Here is a 26,808-nt window from a genome sequence, read left to right as displayed (position 1 = left end):
TGTCTGACCAAGCAGCTTGTTTTATCTAGCCGGCAGTACAGATCAACTCACATCACCTCACATCAGTATCCATGCTCTCAAATCAGACCTAACAGGTGAAAAATAATTACTTTTTCTTCTCAATTTGTGAAAAAACGTAAAATAAATAATAATAATATTTTAAGTATATATGTTGTAATACTCATTTTGGCCATAAGAGGCATGGATAAATTAAAACTCACCTGAAGAAAACATCAATGCTTTTAGTCCCATTTAGAACATGGGGTCTTGGTGCACTTCAGCCTCTTGTAGCCGAAATGAGGTTATGAGGTTGTTATTGCATAACAAACACTATTATTAAACTGGGCCTAGTGCCATGTATTAACATAGCTACCCTGTTATTGTGCATTCATTACTACGCTATTCAATTAATACTGAATGTGTGCATTACTGACTGAAAGACAACGTCTTCTGTCTCCATTCATCCGTTCACTACAATATGTTGGATTTATGTTAATGTGTATTTAAAGACATTTAAATTTGTGGGGGAAAAAAATGTTTAATAAAAAAATATAAAAAATGGTCTAATTAAGAGAGGTGCTTTAAGAAGCTTGTACACACGAAGGCTGTGAAATCAAGGACAAGTTGGAAACAAGTATTCACCCTCATCTTCCTCAAACCTGTATGGATTTTAAATAAAAGTGTGTTGTTTGGTGCTGGTCAGGTAGCATACAGCGGGTTTATCAGAGCTTTTTCACTGAAAACAAGGAACACTTGAGCCGCAAAACTGTGGGTTTGTCACTAAGTGATATTTCATCCATTGTTTATATTGAAATATTGATTAGCACAGCTTTAATAAAAAAATAACCAAGTCAAAACCATCACCACGTTGGGTATTTTTTGGCAGTTGATCGTTTCGCAGCGATTTCTGTTGGTATTTAAACACATTTGAAAAATGTAATTAAAATAAGAAATAAAAGGGGAACAAATAAGACAAAAAATATAGACCAAAATCAAACACAAGAGAAGACAAAGTGGAAAAAAACCTCAAGATTTATTTGTAAAGCACTTTCCACAAAATGCCCTGAAAACAAATTAGAGGGACTAATAACAATAAACAACAAGTCTTCTAAAAATAAATAAATAAACATTCTAGTCCTATTCAGGTTAGTGCCCCATCTGCTTTGTGCGATGGCTGGAGTGTTAGAAATGTTCTAGCTCTAAAACATACACAATTACCCCTCCTGCATCCGTCACACGGTCTCTACGGACACAGCACTGCCACGGTAACGTGCACTTTTGGTCCGTTGCCAGGAGGAGGGTCGACGTTAATAATACAGCACTAACTTCTTCTTGTTGCAACTGTTGCTGTGTGTGAAAAAAGTAAAAACTTATGAATGAATGAAAAATATAAACTAGCCGTTCATACGGTCATGCTCCTTCTGCCCCCCCGAAAATAAATCTCTTTCCAATTTCTTCTCCATCTCACACACACACACACACACACAAATATAACAAATGTCTGTTAGTCAGGAAGTACAACATACGAGAAACTGACTGAGCAACAATGCAGAAACCCCCCTCCAACCTCCACACACATACACCCCCCCCCCCCCCCCCACACACACACACACACACACACACACACACACACACACCCACAACACTCTGCTCTCACCTGTGTGCACAGTTACATGGCTTTATTAAAGTATATAGTCTCTTAATGGCGCTCTGCGAGCCGGGCTCAGTACGCTCAGATATTGATCCCCAAAGTGAAAATAAGATCGCCGACACAAAAAAGAACCAACAGCAGGAAAATAGCATTACTTTGAATTTTGACCTACTTTTCAGGGATAAGTCAAAATACAATTTCTCATACTGTATATGGCACCTCTGTCAATCTTACCATAATGGTTTAAAACGCAATGCAAAGTTCAACAGCAATTACTCTCCAATATCCAGAAATCCTGTGAGGAGATATCAGTATACTGCACACAGTTTGCACATGTCTACTTAGTATTGCTGTAGATAAATGTGCAATGAAAATAGGCTTTGAACAAAAACTGAAATGTTTGATTTCTATCTATAATTCTTCCACCTTTTCTGAGGCATTTAGTTAGCCTGACAAAATACTGTTTCTACTGTGAAAACATAACATCTCTTACACACCAAGAACCTCAGTCAACACCACTCACTTCCTACAGCACCATAGACGACTGTAAAAGTGTGAGAAGACTAAAGGTTTCCAACACAAAGCTTCATGAATATCTGACTAAACTAATCTTGTTTAGCGACAACTCTAACTTCTACTTGAAAGCAAAGAGTTGGTTCAAGGGGATAAAAAGTGGATGCTTGCATGATTTAAAAAAAGAAGCTCCAGATTGCAAAGTATTTAGACTTCTGAGAGCTCCGTTTACAGCCGTTTGCAGGCCACCGACAACACTGCCACAGCTGAAAGTTACACTTGCTAAAACCTGTTTTCTGATGAGGGATGATGTTTTACATGAACTTATTCACACAAAAAACACAACAGTAAAATAAAAACAATTAATTGAAATGCGTCTTTAAAAAAAACAATGCATAACAACCTACAAAGGATAGTTAGTGACTAAAAATAGTCCATACTTGCATAACAACCCAAAAATGTCAGCAACATAAGAAAAGAATAACAGTTGAAGACCGCAAAGACACGGTAGCTTCAGGCGTTTCTGTCTCCATCAGGTCCTTATCAGCACCCTGCAGACAGGGTGTGTGTGAGAGAGAGAGAGAGACACACACAGAGAGAGACACACAGACAGAGGGGTGAAAGGGGTCAACAGAGGTCAAGCTTCATCAGCTGTGATGTCAGAGCCCGGAGGTCACAGTTGAAGCAACCCGATTGGCCAGTGGCTGTTGAGTATTGGGCCCTTTAGGTCGCCTGAGGCACCACCTCCATCACCTTCTGACACAAGGCTGTGGTTGAGGCTGCAAAACACACACACACACACACACACGATTGGCGATTACCCACAATGCCAAGTGAAGTAACAGTTTCTTAGAGTCAAATGTGTGAAGATGTGGAAGTTGTTGTACTCACAGATTCCATTCAGCATCCACTTGGGTTTGTTCTTCCACCACACGCCAATCAAGTAGACGGGAATTCCAGTGGCGATGATGCCGAAGCCGATCGCACACTCCACTGGAGTCTTCCAGAAGGAGACGATGATGAGGAAGAGGCAGGCGAGCACGAAACTCACTGGCAGCAGGATATTCACCTGCAGGGTAAAAGATTTAAAATCATGAGAAGTGAGGATTTCACCAGCTCCCAAATCAATCTGGATTGTTTTAGTGTGAGGTGCAGAGTGTTGGAGAGGTCGGCCTTCTAATAACATAATGGAACTAGATGCACTCGGCTTGTGTTGCTCAAAGCGCCAAAAAGCAATGTCTCCTGGCTATTCCGCCAGTTCCTGTCCTATGCTAAGCTAAGCTAACCTGCTGCTTGCTCTAGCCTCCTACTTAATGGACAGATATGTGAGTGGTATCAATATTCTTATTTAACTCTCGGTGAGAAAGCGATTAAGAGCATCAGCACACTGTAGTGAGATATCACAGCTACTTAAGACCACACCCAACCAAACCCTTCAAGTCACAGCTGACTGACCCAAGTGTCTTTTACAAAAGCTATGTAGAGTGTAAAAGGAGAACACTTTTGACATTTGAAACAGGGGTGGTGATAGCCTAGAAGGTTGTGAGTTCAATACCAGGGCTGCCACCATTGTTCCCCTGAGCAAGATTCTTAACACTGAGTTGCTCCAGGGAGACTGTCCCTGTAGTTAGTTCACTGTAAGTCGCTCTGAATAAGAGCGTCAGCTAAATGACCTGTAATGTAATGAATGAGATGGGAAACCATATGTAGAAATGGCTGTATTGTGAGATCTTTACGTTGATGTGGTGAAAAGCCACATTACACACACTTGTCCACATCAGTGTGTGACTTCACTAAAGCTCTTGTAGCTGAAAGGGGGAAATCCAGCAGCCAGATTCCAAGAGGCTGTTAAAGCAGCAGGTTAATGCCCACCAACAATCACTCATGAGCGGGTTGTTGAGGTGACCACGTACCTTTGGCCATGTAGACTGAACCTTAACTGAAGGTGTCATGAATCTACCAGCTAACTGATGAACAGCATCTCTTTAAACCAAAGAGATGAATTAGTAAATGGAATTGCGTGATTCTCTGCCAGCTCCGCTCCAGATCTGTTGAGCAGCAGGAATGTGACAGACAAAGAGAGGAGCAAGAAATAGAGTGGCAGATTGAAAGAAAGAGATAGAGCTCAGCAGAGAGACAGTGCCACCACTGTCCACACACACACACACACACACACACACACACACACACACACAGCATCACACGTGAACGCTCACACACAAACAAAGTGCAACAATAGCACAATGGTGTTCTGTGTTTTTGAGAGTCCTGCAGCAAGAAGTTTAGTCAGGAGGCAACACACACACACACACAGACACACACAGACACACACACACAGACACACACAGACACACACACACAGCTTCCCGTCTGTGCTTTAATCTCAGTCTTTATTCATCTGAGCTCTGCTGAATGGATCTTTTTCTCTTCACATGAGACACAGAAGAAATATTTACCGCTGCCAAAGCTAACTCCAGCGAGAGTCGATGGGGACAAAGACCAAGTCAGACTTTCATGTCCACTTTTAAAGTGTTCCTCTACGATCATCGTCCGAATGTCGGCAACGAGTCATATCCACGTAGCAGTACTGCTTTTTTCCTGATGTTCTGATTGCATCAGGTTTGGCTCACCTTGATTGGTCGCTCCAGCTCTGGCTTCTTATAACGGAGCCACATCATCCCAACGATTGCCATGGCGATGCAGAGCCAGTTGAAGAAGCTGAAGAAGTTTATTACGGAGAAGATGTCGTTGGAGAAGGCGTAGAGCAGCGTCATCAAGCACTGGAGAGAACAAGAGAGAAACAATGCAAGAAAGAAACTCATCACAGCTGTGTGAGAGACAGCAGCAAAACATATCTACACGTATCCCACAGCAGCGTTATCCTAATGCTTCATTACCACTGTACATTTGTGCAGTGGTACCCTTAGAATTTAAAGACTTAAAAGAGATTTATCCAATTTGCTTAACTCATAGTGTAAGATATTGGTGTTTTAGTGTACAGTGAATTAGAAAATTAGAGAACATACAGTGAATATAAGTGAGGGCATCGGGGTCAGCAGGGTGGGGTGGATCATTGACAGCAGACTGGGAAGGTGACCCTCCCGGGAACCCACGAAGAATAACCTGAGAGGGAAGGAAAGACATGGATACTGAGGATGAAAGATAAATCATCACGTTCAATGCTTTTTGTACCCATGATACGATTCTGTGTTTAGGCCGGTGTTCTCACTGTTTCCTGAAACTTGGTTAGATATTCTCAATGTACTTTATTTGGTGTGTGTGTGTGTTACCTTGATGATGTGAACAGAGAGCCGTTGACAGATCCAAAGCAAGACAGACCTACAAACACCGGGATGATCCATGCCATCGGACCCAGGTGTTTGTTACCAAAATCCTGAAGCGCACACACACACACACACACACACACACACACACACACACACACACACACACACACACACACACACACACACACACACACACACACACACACACACACACACACACACACACACACACACACACACACACAGAGAGAGAGAGAGACTTAGCAACCAAGACACTCAAAATGACCACATAGAAACATTAAATGTCTACAGAGACGAAAACAACTTTAGAGAAATTCAAAGCAGCTGCCAAGAGACTACAAAGAGATTCACAATGATTATGAAAAGGGCCAAAACAACCACAAAATGACTACAACCAGTCAAAAACTAACTACATAAAGACAAAAAAACAATTGCAAAGAGACACAAAACAACAACAAAACAATGCTCAACCACTATAAAGTCTGTGTCTTGCTCATACTGTATGTATAAGAAGTGCTGGGGCGTTGTGCATGTTGGGCCGAGGGGCCCATTGTCTCATAGTCCACCCGTGATTATAAAAAATTTATTTGGCACCCTTCAAATGTGTGCACTCACCACAGCCACGGCCTCTGAGCCAAGCATCTCCTCAGGGGAGAGGGTGGTGAAGTAGGCCAGGTTGGTCAGAACGTACACGACTGTCACGATGGGCAGAGAGATGATGATGGCGCGGGGAAGGTTTCTAAAGAAGATACACAAACATTCTTAGTTACAACTACAGGCCATCAACCACTCCTCCGCAAACAAGTCTGTATTTTATCACAAACGATACAATAAAAGTCGCTCAATAATGCTCACTTGTAAGGATCAATCATCTCCTCAGTGACAAAGTTCAAGTAGTTCCTGTAAGCATAGGAGGCAACAATCAGAGGCAGCAAAACAGATATAATGCACACTGTACAGAATAAAACTGTTGTGTGTTCATTTATGAGTGGAAAAGGATGAGGGTTAAGTTGAGCTTCCCAAACTGCATACAAAACATAACAAGAAAATTCTACTTTATTTAGACAAGGAAATCTTTTTTCTTTTGTTTAACAGTGAAAATCTTTGACTTTATTTCATCCTCCGTTTCATTCAACACCAAGGAGGGAAACAAAACTAGGAAGTAGGCTGAGTGATAATTCAACACTATCCCTAATGGACATTCAGAGTCTTATGTTATCGATTAACAGAATGTTGTCGTCCAAAGTATTGATTCATGGTAACAGATATGTCCACCCTTCCACCACGAGTGGTCACTAACAGAGCAGAAATAACATTTTAATACGCCTGATCCTCACTTGGACACTAGATAATGAGAAGGCAGCGCAGAGCATCCTGATCACACAGGGAGGTCGATGTGTTAACTCACCAGCCGCCGTAAGCAAACAGACCGCTGTACAGTGCCAGGCCGATGCTGCCAAACTCATATTTGGACCCCTGGAAAGAATTCTCTGGGAGAAGACCGTCTGTGCCACCTGGAGAAGAAGAGGGAGAAATAATTAGTTTAAGACAAAAAATCTCTCTGTCTGCATTATTGCTCTGCAGGCAAGTTTACCAGCTAGAACCCGAAATATGGGACAATAAATGAAAAACAATGACCTGCAGTTGCCCAACACACACTAACACACACCGAAAAGCCTTTTGGGGGGGGAACGGTCAACTTAAATCTGTCTCGGTATGTGGATCAGGGAAGGACTGCAGAATGTAATGGAGTTAAGACAGGTTGAGACAGTCAATAAGTGACCCAGACTGCGGATCGACCAAAGGCCCCCCCCGGATCACAGACAGGAGGGACTACTCTGGGATGTTTTTGCTTTTTCATTTATGCATTCCCTTTTTTCCTGTTAGTTTGTATGCTTTATTTTGCTTGGTACTTTTTCCTTTCTTTTACAGTTTGTGCTTATATATATTTGCAATAATCTATCAAATAGTTTTAGGGTAATGATGAAAGGCCTATGGCGTAAAAACAGAATGATTTTTGAAACACTCTCAATAAAGAAAATATGTGTCATATAGTGCGAAGGGACTGCAAGAGGAGAGATAGAGAAACGCTGTATTGCCTTGCTCAAGGGCAGAGCAACAGTAGATGAGGGATGGCAGAGTTTTACTATGTGATTTCAATTCATCAGCTTCTGTGGGGATGTATGACAATCAGGTGACAGACCTCCAGATTTCTGCTGGTTTGAGGGGATCTGTGGCACATTCCTGACGGAGCTGCTCTCCACAACACACACACACACACACACACACACACACACACACACACACACACACACACACACACACACACACACACACACACACACACACACACACACACACACACACACACACACACACACACACACACACACACACACACACACACACACACACACACACACACACACACACACACATTCTCAGACACAGCGACGGTTGCTAAACCAACAGCCTGGGGCAGTGTTGGTACTGGGAGGGTTAGCCTTAAGCCACTGTGCTGTTCATGTGACTAAATGCCCTCCTCACAAACAGGCTGATGTGTGACCACAGCATCCCAAGATCCCATTGCCACATCTGGTGCTGCTCTACATAGCAGCCTGACAGATTCTTTAATGGAAGTATTGCATCAGAGATCAGTTTTTCTGTTATTTTTAGGAACTTTTAATGCAATTCTCCATGTTTTGTTTCTTTAATTTTAACAATCATACATACCTAATAGTTGTAGTTGTAATAGTTTTGTGTCAAATTCAGTTTTTTTTTCTTCCTGATACCTGGCTATTGTTCAAGTAGTAGTGGTTGTTTTACCTGCATACTTTTATAATGCAGGATGAAGCTGTTCAGTCCTTCATTTCTTCTCGCTAAGACGCAAGCGAGTACTCTCTGAGCATTAGCTTGAGCTAATCAGGAAGTATACTATTACTTAAAAGTTTGTCGCTGTAGCCTCGCGACCGCGTTGGTCGGAGCTGCGGGTTACTCGCCCTCCAGCAGATGCGACAGGCTGTCCCTCTCCAAGAGGAAACTGTGCCACCAATTTTGGACCTTCGTACTGGCGGACTCCGGTCAAGTTAATTGGTGGTGAGAACGTTAAGTTTTGCAACAAGCTAAAAATGTATGTTGCCAACTGGAGCGTGTCGCTCGGTGTTGACTAATGCTAGTAGATCTAGCTGTTAAATTATATGATTTACATTACGGTTGCCGCTGTTTTTTCATTTCAGTTAGTGGAGTGCTCTCGCTCAAATCTAACTGGTGGACCGCTAGCAGGAGCTTGCCGTCATTTCAACTGTGGGCGTACGGCATCTCCTACGCTGGTTTTCTGCAAGTTAGCAGTGTGCTCTAGCTCACGCTAACCTACAGACTGCAGCAGTGAAGGTGCTCTCCTCCCCTCTCACTGCATATACTGCTCCCTGGCCTAGTTCTAGAGCTACAAGGAGTGCTCTCGCAGCAGTCCTCAGCAACTAGTGAGTTTTTTTCTACTGCATGATAGTCATGTTTAGCTCTCCCGGCTGTAACACCTGTATAGTTCCTCTTCAACCAGAAGACGGCCATGACCTTTGCCCCTCTTGCCTTGGCCTCGAGCATCTGAGGGAGGGCCTCTCTGAGGACCCGTGCATGAATTGCACCATCATGCCTCGTGCGGTGAGGGCTGCTAGGCTGGCTGAGGTGGAGCAGATGGGTGAAGCTAGCATCCCTTGTCTGAGTAGTTGACTCAAGCCCAACCTACTCATGCTAGGCGTCGCGCCACAGAGACTGCAGGTGCTCCGCCCAAGAAGAAGGCCAAGTCTGAGCAAACTGTCTTCTAGGATGGACCTGCTGTCTACCGAGCTGGCCCAGATGAGGTCACACCTCCTGGCTCTCCATTCTGGTGCTGGTACGGAGAGTGCTGCTGCACCCACTCCAACCAGGGCTAACTTAATTCCGGAGGAGGATATTGTCTCGATGGCAGCTTCAGCCACTCAATTTAATGAGTACGATGAAGAGGAGCCCTCCTGTGCTTCCAGAAGCGGACCTGGCTACTGTTCCTCGGCTCGTTGCTCCATGGGGGCTGTCATTCGCATGGCGCTGGCTTGCCTGCAACTGGATGTACAGCAGTCAGAATCGACGTCTGCTAGTGCTTTCTTCAGGTGTACTCCAGCACCCACCACTTTCTCTGTTTGTCCTTCTGATAGATATCTGAGGGAGTTACATGCATGCTGGAGGGACACTAGGGCTTTCTCCCATCTCCCACCTGACAGCCGAACCCTGGCTGTCTTGCAGGATGCGGCAAGAATTTGGCCCTGACCACATGCCAGCTTCCCTCATAGTTTCCCCTGATGAAGTTCTGAGGCAGAATGCCAGGTACCCTCGACCCCAATGTCGGGTCACTGATGACCTCTCTAGGGCTTATGATACAGAGGTGCGCAACTCCCTCTCTCATCTCATGCTCGTCCTCTCATCCTCCCTGCAGCAGGATGCTCTCGGCGCTTCCTCCACCAGCCTCAGTGACGCAAGCATTTGCCTTAATGTCAAGAGAACTTGGATGCCTGATGTCCACTTTGGTCAAACTCGCCGCCACGTTTGTCACCTTTGTCAGAGTTTGCCTGTAGAAGGACCCTGCGTTCTGTCCTAGTGGGACCGGGGGAGCTGTTCGGCTCAGCTGCCCAACATGTGCTAGAGCAGACTGTCCAAGCTAGACAGACCAAACAGCAGTTCTCGGGTCTTCATAGGGATATGCGTGTGTCCTCCCCCCCCTATGGAGCCTATGGAGTTCCACATCTGCCCCCCCGAGGCCGCCACCAGCTCACTCCAGTAGGCACCAGGGGCCTCAGCACACCACTGGGAGGCCGGCCCACTACAATCGCGGCTATGCTCGCGCCCCCACCGGGATTGAGGTCTCGGGGCCGGCTGTCTGCTTTTTTCCCCAGCAGCTTAGCTACTGGGAAGGTCAAGCTTCAGACCCATGGATGGTTTCCACCTTAGCCCAGGGGTATAAGCTTCAGTTCCGACGCCGCCCCCCTGCCTTCAGCCGGGTCAAAATTACCATCATAAGCAATCCGACAATAGCCTTAGCCTTGAACCAGGAGTTATCCAAAAAAAGAGCTCTCACGCGTGGACGACATCCTTCAACGTCTGCCCCTCTTCCGAGGAGGCAGGTCTTTGCCCTACATTCTGTTTCCCGCCTCTTGGGCAAACTGGCGTCTCTTGGGCTTATTGTCACTGCGCCCCCTGCAGAGATGGCTAAACGGCCTCCACTTGGACGCCAAGTGCCACAGACACAGGAGGGTCATGGTGTCACATCAGTGCCTCTTTGCTCTATCCCCATGGAGGGAGAGGGCTTATGTGTCAAGAGACGTGCCCATGGGTACTGTTCCTTCCCGCAGAGAGATTATTACAACAGATGCCAGCCTCTCTGGATGGGGGACGGTGTGGCAGAACAGGATGACTCGGGGGCAGTGGTCTGCCCAAGACTGTACAGAGCACATCAATGTGCTAGATCTATGGGCTGTGCACCTAGCGCTCAAGCACTTCCTGCCATACATACAAGAGGGAAGCATGTGCTTGTTCGGTTGGACAACACCACAACCGTTTTTTATATAGACCATCAGGGGGGCACCAAATCCGCATGATTGCTGGAAGTGTCCCAGGCTCTTCTGATGTGGACTGCCCCTTGCTTGACCAGCATATAGGCAATGTATATACCAGGGGAGCGGAACAATGTTGCAGACTTCCTCTCCCGCCACAAACCTTCATCCAGAGGTGGTGCACAGCATCTGGGGGCTCTTCGTCAGGGAAAAGGTAAATCTTTTTGCCTCGAAGCTGTCAACCCACTGTCCCCTATGGTTCTCCCTGACGGAGAAGACCAGCCCTCTGGGTCAGGACGCTCTGGCTCACACGTGGCCAGACGTTCTTCTCTACGCCTTTCCACCCCTTCCTCTGATTTTACCGACACTTCTCAGAGTGCTTTGACAGAGCCACATGCTTCTTCTGGTGGCCCCATTTTGGCCAGCCAGGACTTGGTGTCCCTGCTCCACAGACTCTGCTGCGGGACGCCCTGGCGTCTCCCTGGCAGGAAGGACCTGTTGTCACACCTGGAGGGTCGGATTTGGCATCCCAATCCCTGCCGCCTTGAGCTGTGGGTTTGGCCGCTGGACCTGAACCACTGCTGTCTAAATGCATAGAGCCTGTCAAAATGATTATTCTGAATGCAAGAGCACTGTCTACTCGTCGGCAGTACGAGAATAGGTGGAAGCTGTTTTCTGACTGGTGTACAGATCGAAACAGGGACCCAGTACATTGCTCTGTGCCTACAAGTTTCTGTAGTCCCTCCTAGACGGTGGCCGGTCTCCCTCTACCATTAGGGTGTATGTGGCTTCTATTTCCTCGCAACATAACACAGTGGGGAGCCACAGGCTGGTATCCCTCTTCTTAAAGGAGCTCTGAGGTTGCTTATATCAGGTATACCGCATATGTATACCGCATGCATACGACAGTCCAAACAACTCTTTATCTGTTACGGTAGTCTTAAGAAAGGCTACACTCTCTCGAAGCAGCGCCTGTCCCACTGGATCGTGGATGTAATTTCCCATGCATACAGGGCGAATGACCGTTCTCTGCCGCCCAGAGTAAAGTGCCACTCCACCAGGAGTGTCTCCACATCATGGGCAACTCTGAGAGGTGTGCCCTTGGAGGACATATGTGCTGCAGCCACATGGGCATCACCGAGCACATTCTCCAGGTTTTGCAGGGTCAATGTAGCCACCCTTCATCCGTTAGGCGTGGTTCTTCTGCAGAGTCCCTCTGCGCCACCTTTATGAGGTAGGTATTTGAGATTCCTCGCGACTCTGTTGTTATAAGTCATCCAGTGTTAAGCACTGCCTCTGACCGCCAGAGTTCTTAGTCACTCGGAATCTCGTGAGAAGATTCTGTAGGACTGATTTCGTCGATGACACCGGTTCTTATACATGACCGGGGTCATCCGAGGTCACACGTGTGCATGCGCGAGACGGAACGTATTCAGTGTTAAGCACTGCCTCTGGCGGTCATCCAGGATTCATAGAACCGTAGTTACATACGTAACCTTTGATTTGTTCCTTCACAGCTTCTTAAGGTGGTAAAGTCTGAATCTTCCCGGACTCTTACTCTTCTTTAACCCTGTTCTGCTCAGCATTCATAGATGAGGACACTGTATTAGTAAATAATTTGTGGCAGACAAACACTTCAATCCTTTTTGTTTCAACTTTACTCTTGCACTGCAATTTACAGCTTTATTCCTGTTGCTCCCAGATCACTTTCCACCACAATGCTCAGGAAGCACTCAGAGCTGCGATCAGCCGGTCACATGATACCAGTGCCAGGCAGTGAAAGACAGACACATGCACACACACACAGAATGAAATATGCATGCACCATGCAAAACACCCACACTCAAAAAGGTGCACATGTACTATGAACAAAGAAAAAGACAACCTGAGTTCCTATCTCTTGGTGATCATTTGTATATTAATTACTCAATTAAAAAAAATACAAATTCTTGATGAATTTAAATAAATTGGGCCCGTGTTATTGGATTCTTCATTCACCCTGGAGGCATGCGAGAAAAACTACGTTTTCTTCAAGAATCCAAGGTAACACGAGTAACTGATATACAACTTGTAATCTTGTGTGCAAAGTATTCCTTTAAATGATGCCTGGTTTACTAATAGAAACTAGAAGGATTTAGGCACTTAATAGAATCAATTAGCATTAAAAAGTACAATGACTGTTTACTTGGGCCTCATTGGTTTGGTGCAATACTGTCCTGTTCTACAAAGCATACCTTAAAGAAGTTGTTCAACAAATACACATATTCACTTTCTTCTCCTCTCTCATGTCTGTGCGATATGTATGAAGCCAGAGGCAATTAGCTTAGCTTAGCATAAGGACTGAAAGCAGGGGAAAACAGCTAGCCTGGCTGTCTAAATAATTAACCTTATTGATTAACATATTATGTTTGTTTGTTTAATTAATACACAAACAGAAATGTAGTAAAATGACCGAAAATGATTTGCGGTTTTACCTGCTTTAACTTTGACGAAACTACCCAGTAGCTTCCTCTAAAACCACAAATTGTCATGTTTCAATTTCCGTTTGTGTATCAATTAAACAAGAAACATTTTGTTAACTAGTAAGCTTTACAGGTTTAGGAAGGTGTCTTTTTTAACATTGAGTAAAGCTAGTTTCCCCCTACAGCCAGTCTTTATGCTAAGCTAGGCTAATCAGCTAATGGCTCTGGCTTCATTCGCACAGTGACATGAGGATGGTAACTGCCTGTACCAAAGCCATAGACATGAGGAGCATGTGAAAGTCTTTATCTGTGAATTATGGTGAAAATACTTGGATGGCACCGTTATCACAGACATGTAGAGAGAGCAGGACCTCAACAAAAATCACACTTATTTGAACACATGATTAAGAAAGGTTACGATGTTACATATTTCCCTGATTCCCTACTTGCATGGGCTAGAATTACAAGTAATTCTCTTCATTTTTAAAGGTCTCGCTTTATGTGGAACTCAGTCAAATATAAGGGTGCATCCTTTGCAGTGACTTAGTTTAGATTCAAAGACTGCGGATCAGTTAAAGGTATAACATGGTTTAGCCCTCCTCTTACTTAACACTGAGGTGAATGGCGTTCTCCACGTTTCAGAATATTTGCTAAGAAGACTGGAACCCTCCCGCTTCACAAACACACTTCTGCATGCATGAATACCTCAATTAGAGCTGAAACTACAGTACATCAGAGGTAAATTCAACAAGAGATCAGTCTGTGTGTGCTTCAGTTACAAACAGTGTGGGCAGGTGTCAGATTGAGAGAGCAGGGGTTTACTGCAGATAATCAGATTACACTGTTCTCTAATCTCAGACAGCAGCAGACTCTGACCACAGAGCTGGCTAATAGTTGAGGATCAGGATCAGGATGAGATGAGCAGAGTGTGTGTGCTGTCCGTTGGGTTTTTCCTAACCAAACTCACATCACCATGACACAAGACGAAAACTGTTTCTCTCCATGATCATACAAATTGAGAGACTGAGTGGTTGCTCAGTTTTACATCATTTGATTCCCGCGATGATACTGGTATGAAATGTTCCATTAATGTCAATAACTTAATCAGACTGTGCAATGGAAATTAGTTGTTTTTCTAAAAACTTAAATAATCCAATTTCAATTAGACTGAAAACCTGCATCTAATTCAGTAAATAACAAAAATAGTTTATCATAAATAAGGTCATCATAAATCATGAGGTCCCCCTGCATTAAAAAAAGCATCAAATAAAATAAAACTAATAGCAATGCGAGTCTGCTTTTTCTTACATGACACCATGATAGCGAGCGGGATGTGATGATATTCCAGGTTATCCCGATCACCACGATCAATTTATTGTAAGTGTTTTTCGTTGCAATCTGCCATAAAATCCTATATCGTCCCTTCCCTAAAACAGACCTATATATCACTCAATAACCTCCACTCCAAATGTCAAACAGCCATAGCAGCACCCAGTGAAGACACCCTGTCAGGTGAGTCTGTTGATGTAATCACAGCCACGCACCCAGTCTTTGTCTATATCCAGATAATCTGAGGTGTCTCAGATAAACAGTTATTAGAGGTAGTGTGATGAAAAAGATTGGTGTTAAAGGTTTAGGAATGCCGCGAGGCTAAATGTGTTAGAAAAGCTACCTTTTGAAATAGCACTGTAAAAGACTAGAATTACAAATGAGTAGAATTACTCTTCGTGCTCCAGTGACACACCTAAACAGGTATTAGAGAGGCCGGGATTGCATTCAATTTATGTGGATTAAGATGAGTCAGAGAATAAAGGGCGGATACAGGTCCTACTTCTCCTGAAGAAAGAACTGCAGCAGGATCAGTTTGAGCTTAGTTAGGATCAAACTTGATTTAGTGGAATTCAGGAGAACAGACAAAATAGTTACAAGCCAATTATCATGGGGACATTATTAGTAACTTTGGGTTTTAGGCTAACTGACAAACTCTGCTACTGATCTCTGAAACCACATACCTCTCCCTCCCTCTCTTTCACCCCCACCTTCATTTCTCTAACCTCCTCCCTCAGCTCCATCTCTTTCTGGTCCACTCCTGAACAATTCCAGTCAGTGTTGAGCTCCCGTTTTCCCACCAGTCAGCTGATGTGAGACCTGTGACCTTTGACCTCCGCACTAACAGCCCACTATGCCCGTTTGTGATGGAGGATTTAACTTGGATTGGACCTTTTAAATCAAGAATACACCTCTTTTGTCTTTCATTCCTAAAGAATATAAATATAAAATGTTTGTTGAATCTTGGTGCCATAAAGAGGGTACCATCACATTTCATACAATGCCAGCAGCAAAGTAAAAGTTGTGCTTTATATATTTTAACAAAACATCAGCAGGTTTCAGGAAGGCAAATCTAAAACTTTTGATGCAGCCAAGAAGTAAATTACAGATTACAGAACGCTGACCAACTTCTTAACATGCAGTAGTTAATTAAAGTTCTGAAAAAGAAAGAGCACAGTAATGAACAGGTAACTCTGGGGCGGCTGTGGTTCGGGAGGTAGAGTGGTCCTCCACCAGTCTACTTGTTATGTGGACCCAAGTTGTGAATGTTAAACACTGCGAGTCTGTATGAATGGGTGAATGCTGACATGTGTTGTAAAACTTTGAATGGTAGTAAAACATTTTTACTAATAAACTGTACTTAAATACTTTTCTGGTTTCTGTCAAATTCTAGACCATTTTGTAGATTTTGCGCTATGCTCTAACCTTTAAACTGTATGTTTGGTGTTGCAGTACAAGTTCAAGTGAGACTGTCAGAAAAACTGCTGATTTACACGGCAGAATCCTTCAGCTCGGCGAGGGTAAATGTCAGGTGTAAGGCCAAAGGGTAAAAGGTCAAAGGTCAAAGGTTAGCTCAGTGCTCCAGACAGAGGAAACACACAGCTGAGCTCCACAATCCCCCGTCAGTCTCAGCTGAACTCCACCTCAGTTTAAACTCAGGGACATTTCTCTCTTTCAACAACAAATTATTTTCCTGACAACTCTGACAAAACTTCCAGCTACTAATCTATAACACAATTGATTGATTGATTATATTTCATCTGCAAGACTTAGTCTGTGTCTCATGCAGACTCATTCACATTCAACAAACGTGCTTGTTGTCATCCCTTTTATTGGGTTTCCTTGTGTTTTCTATTTGCCTCCGTGTCTCTCTACAGTACAGCAGCTTCACATGAAGAGAGCCAGCCATAGGAGCACAACCGGGTCTGGCAGCAAACACACGGGCTGCAGGGGACACAAGCCTGCAGGTACCTGGTAAATGTTTGTTTTACAACTGAAAAGGAAGCGGAGAGATATTATGCCAGAAAACATCCAAAATATAATTTTTATGTTTATTTCACAAACTTTGTCCATTTGCGTCTGGAGATTTCTCCTAAATTCACCAAAATGTAGCGTTAGATAATGCTTCATTTGCATATTAAAACATAACATTTAAGAAAACTTGTAATACAAAAAAAAGAGGATAAATGTTAGTTATCAACTGAGGAGGTTTCAAACGACTTTATATGAGTTAAAAATGTTTCACCCCATTTACAATAGTGTCTTTTACAATACTGTTGTCTCGCACTAACATAAAGAAAACATTTCAGTTTCATTCCCATCTATATTCTAACGTATCTTACAGAGGGGTTTGTTCATATATCATTCAGAGAATGATTTAGAGAACATTTTATTCCAATAACATTGCAAAAACTGATTTCTGGAGTGAAACGCGAAATCCAAAATTCCCTCAGTAAAATCCTTTGCTTCTAATATGTCAACAAAATGAATCACCAATGTTCAGATATCTGTTTTAAAAATGTGTGAAAATTAGCACTCATTTAATAAGATAAAGCCTCATTAGCATATTTAAACATAACATTTCTCAAAGCTTTTAACACAAAAATAATTGTCTTAATGTAAGTAATCAACTGGAGTTGAACTGGTGATATCTATTCAAATAAAATAAAATGTTAACATTCACCTGTAGTCTCCCCTGAATAATACACACCATAGTAATCTACTTTCTATGAACCTCTGAACCCCAAAGTCTTGGTTTAGAGTGGCACCCTTCCTCTAGGGCAGAGTTTGATTTCGTGAGCTCACTCCCCGTCTGTGTTAGTGATAATTAAATACCTTCTTAAGAAAACTTTCAATGGTCTGATGACCTATAGTGAAAGGGACACAAGTCGTTGCTTGATCAAACAGGCTGTTGGAGGGTTTGTATGACCAAGGCGTCTTGCAGCTAATAAGTAGATTTCCCATAAAAGGAGCTGTGTTCAGTTTAAGAGCCATTGTCTGCTGTCTGCGCTGTCCTCCCATCTTTGGCTACACTTCACAACATCCTGAGGCTTTAATGAGGTTTCGGCCCGGCTCCAGGGAGCTAAACACCAGCTCCTCCACCGCCACACTCACTGCTCACATGGAACAAAGACAACAGGCCTGGTGGAGATTAACTTTAGCCAGAATGGGATTACACTGCTGGAATTTGATCAGATATAGAGCACAAACAAGGGTTCAAATTCAGAACAAAGTGCCATCATAACCTTCTGGATTCACTTTTTAAAATTATCTGTGTTTTGCATATGAGATTATTGCTGTCATGGTTTAATTAGCTTCACATAAACATTTCGCATACCAAAAAAAACACAATTTAATTTATCTGTAATTGAGAAATCGAGGCCTTTGATTGCATAATTCCAGTTGAGGATTCCCCACCAGAGTGTGGGGGACGCTATAGGAAGAAATAGTACTGCTCAAGTCAAAGTAACCACTTCTGACTTCACAGTTAAAGATTTTGGATATATCGCCCACCACTACTATGTGAGAATTGGTTTGCTGATTTTATGATAAAATGCATATTGTTGACTGATGAATATAGTTATACAGAAATCAAACTGGACTAAAGAGAATAAATTGTATCCAGGTACAATGCTGGTAGGACTAAGCAATATATTTGTTTATCAATACATTACATTTTTTATTTATTTTTAACTACAATTTATATAAAAGGATTGATTTGGACAACAGAAATGTGTTAATGTTAACATGTTAATTCCATATTCACAATGTGAATCTGCTGGAAAACCATAATTGAATTTAACATTATTATTTTTATGTTATTGTAGTGCTGATGCACAACCCTTAGAGGTTGCTTACAGGTCACTTGTGGTGAGATGTTCATGACCCCTTGTGAATGTGTGTGTTTGTGTGCATGGAGGTGTATGCGTGAAGCACCTCGGCCAATGTTGACGAAGCCGATGATGATGATCATTCCAAGTGCCAGGAGTTTGGCTGCGGCAAAAAAATCCTGCACTCTGGTGGCCGCCTTCACACTGTAGCAGTTCACAAAGGTCAGCAAGACTGCAGAGAGAGAGAGAAAGAGATTAAGACAGACTGTAGGGAGCAGCGTCCTCCAGCAGCTCTATGGCTTCTATGCTCTCTACCTTAAACCACATCAAAGTTAAACTATTTCACTCAAAATGTACACACTGAATTCCAAACATGGCGTCTTCACTCAGTAAGGAATTCTCATCAGGCACATAAAGCACTTACTTTTCTGCAGGTGTTTTTGACATTAGAATATCTTTATTGATGTTTAAATTTTAAATCAAATTTGAGGCAATGTAGGCATGTCTGAGTGTGCATGTGTGTATTTTCAGCTGTCAAAGCACACTGGGAGCTGGAGAAAAACTCAAAGATTTAGAATTCTTGGTGGAATAAAATGCACTCCTCTTTCTTTTACCCACACATGTACAGAGATGGTAACCACACACACACACACACACATATCAGACACACAGCATTATTGAAGGAGCCCCGATTCCTGGACGCCATAAAAAGTGATTAACTAAAGCAGCAGGTCCCTTCAAAGCTCCTAAATCAGGTCGGAGGGACGAGACAGAGCACAATGAGGCTCTGTGTTAAAGAGACCGAGACAAAGAGAGAGGGAGCCTGAGTACAGTAAAGGGATGAACACACACTTACTTACATGCACACAGAGGCTGGCATCCAAATTGGCCCAGGCATGCGCGCACACACACACACACACACACACACACACACACACACACACACACACACACACACACACACACACACACACACACACACACACACACACACACACACACACACACACACCTGGCTATATATGTGTTCGTACACGTATGCACAAACATACGCATGTGTGCAAGCAAACACACAGAAACACACTGATCTCAATTACACAGATTCCCATAGAAACAGGTCAAATGGAACAATAACTCTCACCAAAATAGACCTATGGAGCTGTAGATGAATGTGTGTGGAGATTTGGATCTCAGCCCCACAGTGACCCTGACCACCCCACCGCCTACACTGCAGGCATGCACATGTACAGCGAAGCGAGCAATCCTCGTGAAAAACACACACACACACACACACACACACGAACGCACGCATGCACACACGCCTCTAGGTCCAAGGCTTTGTCATGTGGTCTCAGTCAGGATTTAGCCTTTGTTCAAGGTATTAGGTAGGGACTAGGGTAGCAGGCACTACATACACTTACACACATATTAATATATACATACATACACAATGACATTTTAATCAGGTATTCAGATAGAGACACAGTGTGTGAGGTGAAAGAAGGGGTACTTGTTGTGTGGCGCCAGCGGTCAAAGAAAACATGTGCAACCAGAGACTGCTGCAAACAAATTAAAGCAGCAAATAATCCTTAATCTTGTTAAGACTCCATACAAAACAAGTTGAAACGCACTGTTATTTACCAGCATTTGTTTTAGCTAACAATGAGCTTTGATGCTAAAAAAAACATCTACTGGCCCTAAATACAGCATTATAGTTTAAGTTTATTTAGCTGCTTTGAGTGAATTCTAAATGTATGACCGGTTTGTTCATCACATTCAGTTCATTTCTCATTCATTGTGTCATGTTATATCTTACACATACATTATTGATGACATATTCTATATCTCTATTTTGTATCTCTGTTTTTGTAAATATCTCAACATACAGTTATCCTGAAATTTATAGCAGAGTAAGATGCAATATAGTAATTTAGTAACCTACAATGTGTGGTCTAAGGTAATAAATCAAACTACCCCCTGGTGATAACAAAAACTAAATAATTAATGGGAGTTTCCTCGTCGAAGATGTCACTTAATCAACCGAATTCCCTTTAATGTATTTATTTATATTGTAATACATTTAATTTCATATTTAGAACACTGTGGCTTTTTGGTTCCGTCAAATCCAGAACATAAGTCAATATATTAACATATTTAAACCTATTTCATTTCCAAAAGACAGAGAATTAAATTTTATTATTATCAAAGGAGAAAATAGAGAAAATTAAACATAATCGCTAAATATAAATAAGTAAATGAGAATACTGTACGTAAATTACATTTCCATTAATTGCTAATATGTGTCACTTAATGAGACAAATAGCTAGTGATGCGCGTATTCATATGTGGCAATGGCATCACACGTGGGCTGTAAGCTATCACACTGAGCCATGTAAACTGTGTTATGCGAGTTGTAGCAATAAGTAATTGCATCAGTCTGTGTAAAACACAGGAAGTGTAACTCAATACATTTGTGTTCTTACCGCTGGCACACCTCAGCACACAACAAACACAACTACAAACAACACCTAAAGTTGCATCATCCCGGGGAGCATGGATATACTCACGGATGCAGAGGCAGGCCACCACCTTGGCCCCGTTCTCCGGCACCGGGCACTCGGGGAACAGTGGCTTGAGGAGGTATGTGGCGAACACGTAGGCGACGATGTACTGCGAGGACGGCCGGATGATGAGCAACTCGATCCAGAGTTTGAGGAAAGCCGGCAGGGAGCCGTACACCTCCAGGATGTAGGCATAGTCCCCGCCGGACTTACTGATGGTGGTCCCCAGCTCCGCGTAGCAGAGGGCTCCCACCGTGGAGAACACCCCGCACACCGACCACACTACCAGGGACAGACCCACCGAGCCGGTCTCCTTCACCACCCCGGTTGGAGTGACGAAGATGCCCGAGCCTATGATGGTGCCCACGATGATGGCCACGCCGTTCAACAGGGTGATGGTCCTCTTCAGGGCGACCCCTTCCTCCCCTCCCTTGTTGTTAGGGCTGCTGAGCTCGCTTCCCGGTGCTCCTCCCTTGTTGGAATCCCCCGTCTCCCCGCCCGGGAACAGCATCCTTTCTGTGACCTGCTTGTCCTCCTCCTCCCTGTCTGCCGAGGAATTTGAGTTTCTCTTTTTCAACCCTGACATCGTTAGCTGAGTTTCCTCTTTCTTGTTCGTCACTCGGGGTACACAAAGCTTCCCACTTTGCCGACTCTCGTCCTCTTTGTCGGTCCGGTGTGTGGTCTGATGCCGGCCGGGCTCAACCACGAGGAGTCCTCGGTGTGTCTGTTAGTCTGAGTCAGAGCAGCGTGCTTTCTCGTTCCTCTGCTCTGTCTGGATACAAAGAAACTGTGGAAATTGGAATGCTGTCCCTCCTCCGTCAAGGCCAGCCCCTGCTTTTAGTCCGGCGTCTCCTCCTCATCACAGTCTGCATCACTGTTGTCCCTTTTCGCCCTCTAGTGGCGGAAGGCGCTACTCCTCCTCTCTCGTAAACCTAATCCCACAACTCGTGTCTGATCTGAGTATCAGATGGCCCCAGTGTAGTCTACTGTAAAGCATAATCTCTGTTTAAAACAACAAGGACGCACCAGCAAAACAGCACAGTAGCAAGAATAACTCAACAATATGGAATCAATCCAGTCTGGCACTCAAACCAGCTGGACTGGTTTTATGGCGTTGTATCCTCAGAGAGAGAGACTCTGTTACGGATCGGGTCCATCCTCTTTCAAACATTGCATAGCCTCATACTCATACTTAGAGTCATGAGTAAAATACTTTTAGGGTGTTACTCACTAGGCCTAATTTAAAGAATGTAAAGTTTCTGTTTGCAGCAGTCACTTTGCATCGCTCCTCGACCGAAAACTTTCTACACACTTTCTTTCATTATTTTGACATAATAAAAAAACTCAGAGTGGATTTTGGATATCTCTTTGTATCACTCCATAAATCAGAAAGAAAAAAAAAGGTTTTAAGAATACAAATGTTATATGAATCAGGCTTTGAATGATATATGAGCAAACATATGAGGAGGTCGTATCTCCCGCATTAAGAACATGTATACCAAATACAGAATGATGCATCAAAACACATACAAGATAACACATACAATACAAAAGCGCCATTATTTAAAGGGAAATTTCCCCCCTAAATCCAGAGATTCTGCATTGAAACACAATAGAAATTTTGATGTATGATTCTGGGTTTCTTTCTGTGAATTATTCCCTTTTATCAGATGAATATACAGATAATCATTTGTAGATTTTGTCCTTCAGCAAGTAACTGTAAGCCTTTCTTGAAATGGATGTGAGCAAAGACTTCCTGTTAAAACTTTACTTCAGGGCACCAAGCTGTGTGATCGTGTTGATAAAGAAGAGTTGATATAGAAATACGATACACAGAGAAGCAGTTAAGTTGTATGTGAAACTGATCCCAGGCCACATTCAAAAACACAACAATGCGTGTGAATCAATGCTGCTTAACCAACTGCATCCATTGAATTCCCTAGATCTGAGATTGTACAACAGAGAAGGTGGCCTCCTAGCAGACTATAGGGGGAGGTTTTCAGTTTGTAGTTTGAGCTTGTCCTTGCCTTTAGTGCCAGAGCTTTCACTTTGACACGTGGTTGTGTTGTTGCAATCAATGTTCTGGATGAGTTTAAAGGGACAGACACACACCAGACAATGCACTCGCTGCAATTTGACTCTCAAACCACACGCACGCACATGCCAAACATCAGGTAACCATAGGTAGCTCATAGTGACAAACCTATAGAGAATTATCATCCAGCTCCACAGTTCCCCTCAGCTCTACCAAGTGTTTTAGCACCCATAGCTAACTCTTTTGTTTTTACGACCTGCAACTGTACTGTTTAGGTTCAACCTTTGTTTCCACAAATAGCAGGCAGCTGCTGTCAGAAAAACTAATAAATAATCTGCGCAGCACCAAACAGCACACAGACAAAGGGACTAGCTGGCAACATCGTGGAATATAAGTTTTATAAGGGGAATACCCTGTTTCATACTGTCTATGGTGATTACATGTCAGTGCACCGAATTGGCCGAAAATCAATTCACGTGCCCGACCTTTAAACATTGCGGGCATGATGAATAAACAACACAAAAATGCAAAATATTTTGCATCCAAACTATTCATACCAGCAGCGATGCAAATTAGTGACAGTTGCAATACTTGTTCAATAAAAGGTTTTGAATAGTTTTGTGCCATATTTAGAGTTTCCTTTTAGCAAAGTGCTCTGAATGAATTTGAGTTATGTCTGGGAAACAGTTACGCATTGTAACCAAATGTCAAGGGAGCATATAAAGCATCTTTGTAGGCACTGCCTTTGTAAAAGTTGAAAGGAGTAACAAAGTTTGTCGTTTTGGTTCAGACTACAGAGCCTCTGACAGGTGACAGTCTGCTCCGCACAACATGATTGGTTAATGCCTTTATTAATGGAAAAGCTAAGAAATATGTATCCTGTTAAGCAGAAAAAATCGGTCGCTTTTTTGCTGCTTTCGTCCGGTTCTGTGTGAAAGTATTCATTACAGAAACAACAGGTCGAGAAAATATATTGAAGTGCAAATTTATTGCACAAAAGAAACGCCCCGATGTGTAAAGGCCTTCAGTGGGTAGTCTTTAATTTAGAGGCATTCTTCCAAAAATGAACAGGGGCACCCTGGTGACTAAAGCACCAACCACAAACTGCAACGCCCTGGTTCGTGTCTGGCTGGGGGCATTAATATGCTGCATGTCAGTCCCCATCTCTCTCCGCCCTCATTTCCTGTCTCTCTCCTGTAAAGGCATAAAAATGCCTCCAAACAGCAGAAGGATTTGACAGTTACATTTATGCAAACTAGTTATAAGTCCAACTCCATCAACCTTTTGCTAAACTGCTTTTTTTATTGTCGTGTAATAAAAATAGTCCTGTAACATAGTACAAGTTACTATATCAGCAAAATACAGTTTGACATACAGACATTTATACATTTTCTTATCCTTTTTTTGTCAGGAGTTACAACTAACCGTGCAGCCTGTATGACTCTAATGTTGTGAAATATAGTGCAGCCTGTATGGATATAATATAGTTTAATGAGGTGAACTCACAAATGCATTCAAGCACAGTAGTTTCAACGCGGCTTTTAAGTCAAAACATGGATCACATGAATGGAAGTCCTTTGTCTAAAATATCTGAAGCAGCAAAAAAACAGATCAGAGAGGCTGAAGAGCCAGAGATGAGTAAAACAGGAGGAAGAGCAGCTGGCTGGGAGTTCAGAAGAAAAAGGGCCTCTCATTGTATGTTCCTGTTTATATCTCTGCTGCCTGTATGGAGAACTGGACTTAAGTTGTTGATGTAAGACGAGAACAGAAGGACAGCAGGAAGACGAGTTCTCTAATTAGAACTTGCCTTCTTCTTCATCTTCTTCTTTTCATCTCTCTGCTTCGTTGATGGCCAGTGAACAAGGTCACTAGGGTGCAGACTAAAAGCTACGCTTGTATGTCAATAGACATGTATTTCTAGATATCACACATAAAATACTAGTAGAGCTGTTAAATGTTTTGATAGTCAGCCATCCAAGTTTATTCCAAAGTGTGCAGTACAGCCAAGGAGCTATTTACTTGTTAAAGGCTCAGTTCACCCAAATAAAAAACAAAATGTTTTACTCACTTACCTCTTGTGGTATCTAACAATGCAGATAGTTTTCCCAGGTTTTTTATTTGGACATTCAACAGCATTTATTTAAATGCCTTTTTTTACCATTGTAAACTATGTTAGTTAAGCATTTTAATATGTACAAAGTACAGCTGAGGTTGATGGGAATGTGATTAGTTGAGCAGGTATGTGATCATAAACCAAAGTATTGGACAAAAAATAATTTTAACCTGATGATGCCCCTTTAAGTTAAGGCATCAGCAAAGTCTTTAAGATTCATCCCCTGGGGACTTTGCATATCAGTAATATATCTCATGGCAATCTGTGAAATATCTCAACAGCTCTCCCAAAAAGAAAGAATAGAAAAAACAAATCTCCAGGTGCATAATGACATCTATAAAGAGAGACTTTGTTTGTTGCTCTTGTTAAGATCTTTAACAACATCCGCCTAAACACAGACAGTGGCAGAATCTCAGTCTTGTTATTATTACATCTCAGCGCTGCATTCGACACAGTAGACCACAACATATTACTAGACCGACAAGAAAACTGGGTGGAACTCTCTGGCACAGCACTAAACTGGTTTTAATCCTACTTAAAGGACAGAGACTACTTTGTTTCTGAAGCAGACATCTGAGTAGACAAACATGACATGCGGAGTTCCTCAAGGCTCCATTCTGGGGCCTCTTCTCTTTAACATCTACATCAGGGGTCGGGAACCTTTTTGACTGGGAGAGCCATAAAAGCCAAATAATTTGTAAATCTATTTCCTTGTTAGCCATACTGTCCGAGATCTGTTCAACTCCGCTCTGTCTCTGACTGTAGGTGTATGCGCACGTTTGTTTGTGTCGGGAGCGAAGCCCCGCCCTTCGCAAAACAGAGCTCAAAATTGTCTGCAAGCCATATATGGCGTCATCGAAAGAGCCATAGGTTCCCGACCCCTGATCTACATGCTTCCACTGGCACAGAATATGGAAAACAACAAAATAAATGACCATAACTATGCAGACTACACACATTTACATAACCATTTCACCAGGTGACTATGGTCCAATCCAAGCACTGAGTAAGTGCATTGAACAAATAAATGATTGGATGTGTCAGAATGTTTTCAATTAAACAAAGATAAAACTGAAGTAATTGTTTTTGGAGTCTGCAATGTTAAAAACCACAGACAAGACCAGAAATCTAGATGTAGTCATGGACTCAGACCTGAACTTTACACATTAAGACGATTAGGAAGTCAGCCTACGATCACTTTAAGAATATATCAAGGATTAAAGGGTTTATGTCTCAGCAGGATTTGAAGAAACTTGTCCATTTATTTATCTTCAGTAGACTGGATCACTGTAACGGTGTCTTTACAGGTCTCACAAAAAGACTAAAATTGATTAACAGCTGCAGCTGATTCAGAACGCTAACCCTCACTAACACCAGGAAAGTGGATCACTCTAGTTTTGAGGTCGTTACACTGGCTTCCTATCTGT

At 42.9% G+C, this 26,808-nt stretch overlaps 1 protein-coding gene across 1 annotated transcript; it reads right to left on the bottom strand.

The window, feature by feature from the left end:
- Nucleotides 1-1,014: 1,014 nt before the first annotated feature.
- slc7a5 (solute carrier family 7 member 5) lies at nt 1,015-22,061 on the bottom strand. The gene is made up of 10 exons (XM_029433999.1): nt 21,240-22,061; nt 18,779-18,904; nt 6,881-6,986; nt 6,328-6,372; nt 6,088-6,211; nt 5,455-5,558; nt 5,191-5,287; nt 4,795-4,944; nt 3,056-3,233; nt 1,015-2,943 (listed from the first exon to the last, which is right to left on the bottom strand). The coding sequence occupies exons 1-10, from the start codon at nt 21,817-21,819 to the stop codon at nt 2,888-2,890; spliced, it is 1,566 nt and encodes a 521-aa protein (XP_029289859.1). The 5' UTR covers nt 21,820-22,061; the 3' UTR covers nt 1,015-2,887.
- Nucleotides 22,062-26,808: the final 4,747 nt, after the last annotated feature.

The sequence above is a fragment of the Cottoperca gobio genome, chromosome 6, assembly GCF_900634415.1.
Source record: "Cottoperca gobio chromosome 6, fCotGob3.1, whole genome shotgun sequence".
In the NCBI taxonomy this organism is placed as follows: Eukaryota; Metazoa; Chordata; class Actinopteri; order Perciformes; family Bovichtidae; genus Cottoperca; species Cottoperca gobio.
Note: the sequence above shows the minus strand (reverse complement) of the source record. Positions and strands in the feature narration are given on the sequence as shown.